The sequence below is a fragment of the Ovis canadensis genome, chromosome 1 (genome assembly GCF_042477335.2).
Source record: "Ovis canadensis isolate MfBH-ARS-UI-01 breed Bighorn chromosome 1, ARS-UI_OviCan_v2, whole genome shotgun sequence".
Classification (NCBI taxonomy): domain Eukaryota; kingdom Metazoa; phylum Chordata; class Mammalia; order Artiodactyla; family Bovidae; genus Ovis; species Ovis canadensis.
The window spans coordinates 72768829-72774359 of record NC_091245.1 but is presented as its reverse complement, the minus strand read 5'-3'; the positions used below and the strand labels follow the sequence as shown (position 1 = coordinate 72774359).

At 44.9% G+C, this 5531-nt stretch overlaps 1 protein-coding gene across 6 annotated transcripts in view; it reads left to right on the top strand.

The window, feature by feature from the left end:
* Positions 1–5531, top strand: part of ALG14 (ALG14 UDP-N-acetylglucosaminyltransferase subunit) — a 128796-nt gene that overhangs the window by 96138 nt on the left and 27127 nt on the right. The window contains exon 4 of one of the 6 annotated variants that reach the window (XM_069598380.1): positions 3145–3320. The exons of 4 other annotated variants lie outside the window; for them this stretch is intronic. In XM_069598380.1, the coding sequence (XP_069454481.1) occupies positions 3145–3300 (156 nt within the window). In that variant the 3' untranslated portion in view covers positions 3301–3320. Of the gene's footprint in view, positions 1–2328; positions 3321–5531 lie in introns of those variants that run through there. One more of the 6 variants, XM_069598391.1, reaches the window with a different exon arrangement.

The following is a 5531-nucleotide window of genomic DNA, read 5'->3' as shown; positions in this document are numbered from 1 at the left end:
TCCCACTTCTGCATCCTCATCCGCGTCCCACTCTGCCACTTCCTGCGCACACGGGCCAGCGCTCGGGGCCCTGCCCGAGGAAATCCTGCGACTGTTCTGCCGTGAACTGTTCCTTCTCTCACTCTGAATTCGCTGCTCTCAAAGCCTTTGTCTTTTTCCAGACCGGTCAGGTTCTTTGTTAATGAACCATAAAAATCCACTCTGGCTGACTGAAACAGAAAAAGAATTCAGTGAAAGACTGTTGAGAGCTAATGAAGGAGGATTAGTAAGCATGGAGGGACAAGCTGGGGAGCCGAGCAGCTAGAACCTCAGGGCTGGTTTGGAGGGGCAGTGCCGCCACCACCTCTGGACAGTGAACATGTAGCTGGCCCCCCGGTACTGGGTGCCAGATTCTGCCAGTGATTCCTCTGCCACCGGAACAGCTTCTCCTCTGGCCTTGTCTCTCTGCACCACTAGATACTGGTCAGACCTAGGCAGAAACATCAGGCCAAGTCACAGCCCATCCACTGGCTGCAGAGGGGATGCAGACAGGGGTATCTCACTGGTGCTGTGAGAGTTGGGCTCAGCCTGCTGCCCCAGCTCTTACAGTGGGAAATCACTCCTTTTCCAGACAAGAACAAAAAAGAGAAACAAAAGGCCACATGGCCCCTTCCCAATTCAGGACAGTTGTTTTATTAAACTTTCTACAACTTCCTTAAGTCCTTGAAGCTGTTTCTTCTAACCTCTCACTTAGTGAGAACTCTGGAACATAGTTTAATGCTAAATGAAAGCCTTGGGGGGTCACAGATTTATATACGAAATGTTCATAACAGCATGACTTAAAATAGCAAAAAGAAAAAGCCTGAATTTTCAACAACAGGTCGAGGAATAGTTGGATGAATTAGGATATATCCATAGGATTAAATATATGCAGTAATTAAAAATCATGAATTTGAAAAACTTTTTACAACACACAAAAATATAACTGAAAAGAACTTGACAATATGTATATGTAAGCACTCAGAATTATATATGTGCATACATGAACGTATTTTATAGTGAAATATAAATGTATATATAATACACCAAAATGTTAACAGATTGATGAGATTAGAAGAATTATTTTTTTCTTTATGCTTTTCTGCCCTTTTCACACTGAGCTGCTGCTGCTGCTGCTAAGTCACTTCAGTCGTGTCCAACTCTGTGCGACCCCATAGACGGCAGCCCACCAGGCTCCCCCGTTCGTGGGGTTTTCCAGGCAAGAGTACTGGAGTGGGGTGCCACACTGAGCTGGGAAGTTATAAAGATTGAACAGAAAATCTGGTGATGGTAGACTTCCTGCGCCATTTTTAACCTTGGCCATGTTCTCAGTACAATTTTTCCCAAACCAATCTTAAACTAAATAGTCTAAATTCTTACTCTTTTCTCCCAATCTTCGTGTTCATGTACAGCTCCTTCATTCCATTCTGTAAGCCATTCCCCAGCCCCACTTCGCATGTGAGCTCCCCCTCTCTCCTGCTCATTTTCCCCTCCCTGCATTTTAGCTCAGTGATTCACTGACATAACCGTCTCTAGGGTTTCCATTACTCTTCTTTTAGCCAAATCTGAAGATCTTGTCTCTGTTGGTTTAGCCAGGTCACCTTGTGGTTTTCTTATTTTCTAAACTAAGAAGGGTTCATTCTTAAGCACCCTACCTATAAGGCTTCATAGGAAGCCTCACATCTGAGCTCTTCCTGTGTCTCCTGACTAGTCCCAGGCCTCTGTGTTTACTCCCTCCCTCATCTGCTCTTTTATCTCCTTTACCACTGTATTGGTTCCAGCATAGTGGAACCAATATCCTATACATGGAAGTGTTAGTTTTGACAGGACCTGTGACCTCCAGAGACTACCTGCCTGAGCCAGCTCGGCTTTGACAATAGGTTTGAGTTCCCCCCAGCTTTATCTATGGCCCTGGAAGCTCAGTAAAACCTTGCCTGCAGCTGTGTTCCTGCCATTCATTAGCTTTCTCCAGCTTCCACCTCTACCAGCAAGATGCTGTGCAAGTGGGCAGGTTTCAGGCCATGGCCTCAGAGTTGAAATCTGCTTTTCTGTCCAGTCTTTTCAGATTACAGCTATAATTGGGCTCTCTATGGGGCATCTCTAGTGGCTCAGATGGTAAAGAGTCTGCTTGCAATGCTAGAGACCCAGGTTTGATCCCTTGGTCAGGAAGATCCTCTGGAGAAGGATATGGCAACCCAATCCAGTGTTCTTGCCTGGAAAATCCTATGGACAGAGAAGCCTAACCGGCTACAGTCCACTGGGTCACAAAGAGTCAGACATGACTAACTTTTACACACATCTTGCTTTCAGGTGACTCAGATGATAAAGAATCCACCTGCCAATGAAGGAGACCCGGGTTCCATCCCTGGATCGATAAGATCCCCTGGAGAAGGGAATGGCTGCCCACTCCAGTATTCTTGCCTGGAAAACCCCATGGGCAGAGGAGCCTAGTGGGCTACAGTCCGTGGGGTCACAAAGAGTCGGACATGACTGAGTGATTAACACTCTAACTTTCACCTCATCTGGCTTTCAAGCTCACCTTCATATGCTTGGATCACCCTGATTGACCTTCAAACCAACCTAGGACCCCAAAGGTCTTGGCCCACATTCTGTGTATGGGATTCGTACGAGGCTGGGAGTGAAGTTCAGACTACCCTAGTTAGATATCTGTTGTCATGCATGTGCTGTGTCATATCTCAGTCAACAGGACTGGACCTGTGGTGACCCAAATCTATGGAACAACAGTCCTTTTGTAACTGCTCTTAATCCTTGGTCTGGCTCATCTACCCTCATGACTTCATGTTTATATTAACCCTGACCTCTCTTTGTTTTCTGGACCCATAACTTACTTTATCCTTAGTATATCTGTGTCTTGGGTTTCCTGCTTTCAGAGACATTTATTTATTGATTTGTTAATTCATCCAGCAGGCCCGTATGAGCACCTACCAGTTGGCACCATAAGCAATCAGAGGCTAGGCAATAAGTTAGACAAAATAAAGGGCTGTGTCAATTGGGATGCTTTTTATTGCTAGTGACAGACGTCCTGATTCAGACTGGCTTAAGCAAAAATGGAATGTATTCCCTCACATGCCTGACAAACCTGGGACTAGATGTGGTTTCCTTCAGGTGCAGCTGGCTTCATGGATCTTAAATGCTACCTTTGGGACCTGGCCTGTCTTCATCTCTCAGCTCTGCCCCACTGTGTTGTGTGATGGCTTCATTCTCCGCTCTCCACCTGCCGGCAAGAGAGATGTTAGCAGTGCCAGGCCCACATTCTCCTAGGCGCCAGTACAGCAGAGAAGGTACTGCTCTCTTAGTAGCCCCAACAAATGTCCTACTATGTCTTGTGGTTCTCACTGGATTAGATGCTCTTCTCCGAACAAATGATTTTTGCCAGGGAAATTTAGGGCTCTCACTGGTCAGACTAGAGTCATATGGCCTCTCCTTGTAGTTGAGTGTGAATTCAACTCTGTTCAAGCACTTAAGTTGAGAGCAAGGGGTACAGTGGTTCCCCTGAGGAAAAGGCAATGGATGTGAGATGGTAAAAAAAAAAAATAAAGAATTTTTAAGCTGTCAGTCACAGCCTTTATGCTCATGATGAATGTGTGTGGTAGAGCTACAAACAAGGTCGAGTCTGGCAACAGGAGCCTTTGACTTTATATATGACAGGCAAATGATTTCCAGCTTCCTTGTCCCCCAATACATCTTTTTCTTCCTTCAGCACAATTTAATGAGTGCCTGTTTTGTCACATGTGAACAGCATAGGTTATACTAGAAGTTGACCCTGCTCATAAGCAGCTTACAAGATAGTGAGGTAGAAAGATAGTAATAACCCTGCACCCATGTTTACTGAGGATTTGTATTTTAAGAAAGAGAAAAATAAGAAAGAGTATTTCTGTGTTTTTTATAAATTAAAAAGACAACTTCAACCATTATATTGTTTAAAATCTTCTTTCCCCAGGCTGTCTCGGTAAATTCTGTTTTGTTTAGTGCTTGAAATAAGTCTTTCTGGTATGCTTCGATGAACAACAGAAACTCCATAATCCACAATTTTTCAGTATTTACCCAGGCTTCTGTAAGGGCTTCCCTGGTAGCTCAGTGGTGAAGAATCCGCCTGCAATGCAGGAGACCCAGGTTCAATCCCTGGGTCCAGAAGAGCCCCTGGAGAAGAAGATGGCAACCCAGTCCCTATTCTTGCCTAGAAAATCCCATGAACCCCCAGAGAAGCCTGGCAAGCTGCAGTCCATGGGGTCCCAAAAGAGTCAGACACGACTAGTCAGACACGACTTCGCAACTAAACAACAACAATAATAAGGCTTCTGTAAAACTCAGATTTAAAACCGGTATGTAATTAAAAGCTTTCCTTCACTTAACTTTTAAGGGTTTTTTTTTTTAGCATTTGGTTTAGGGTTTTGTGATTTTATTGTTCCTAGGATTTTTGCAGTAAGGTACCTCAAAGATACAAGCTGCTGCTGCTAAGTCACTTCAGTCGTGTCCGACTCTGTGCGACCCCATAGACGGCAGCCCACCAGGCTCCCCTGTCCCTGGGATTCTCCAGGCAAGAACACTGGAGTGGGTTGCCATTTCCTTCTCCAGTGCATGAAAGTGAAAAGTGAAAGGGAAGTCGCTCAGTCAAGTCTGACTCTCAGCAGTCCAGAGAGGCAAACAAACAAAATACCTTTAATTTCCACTTTTACCTTAACAGTCTCTGCTTCTGGTCTATGGCAGGTTATTAAAGCATCTCCCACCAATGCCCCTATCTCCAGACATTTCTATCAATGTATTCACAGCTTGTAGATATAGATATATAATATATATACACATATGTGTGTGTGTATTCACAGCCAACCAGATACTGAAGGAACACGTGTAGGTATGTACTTTTTAAAAATGTGTTCATTTTTGTCCGTGCTGGGTCTTCTTTGCGGTGCAGGCTTTTCTCCAGTTGCAGTGAGTGGGGGCTTCTCTCTAGCTGTGCACAGGCTTTACACTGCGGTGGCTTCTCTTGTTGAGGAGCACGGGCTCTAGGCACGCAGGCTTCAGTAGTTTGCAGCAGGTGGGCTCAATAGTTGCGGCTCCCAGGCTCCAGAGCACAGACTCAGTAGCTGTGGCACACAGGCTTAGTTGCTCTGTGGCATGTGGAGTCTTCTCAGATCAGGGGTCAATTCCATGTCCCCTGCATCGGCAAGCAAATCCTTCACCACTGAGTCACAAGGGAAGCCCTGTACTCTATTTTTTTTTTAAGGCAACAAACATGAAAATACTTTTGTGACATTCAAGATCCAACATGCAACCCTTTTTATTATTTTTTTAGCTGCAGATTTTACTTTGTTCTGTGCTATGGGAGAAAAAAATGAGAAAAAGCAACACAAATAATCCAAGGATTAGGGAATACATTAACACAGTGGTTCTCAACTGGAGAGTTGGCAGTGCCCAGAGACATTCTTGATCGTCTTGGCTACTGGAATCTTGTGGGTAGAAGCCAGGGATGCTGCTCAACACCCTACAATGCA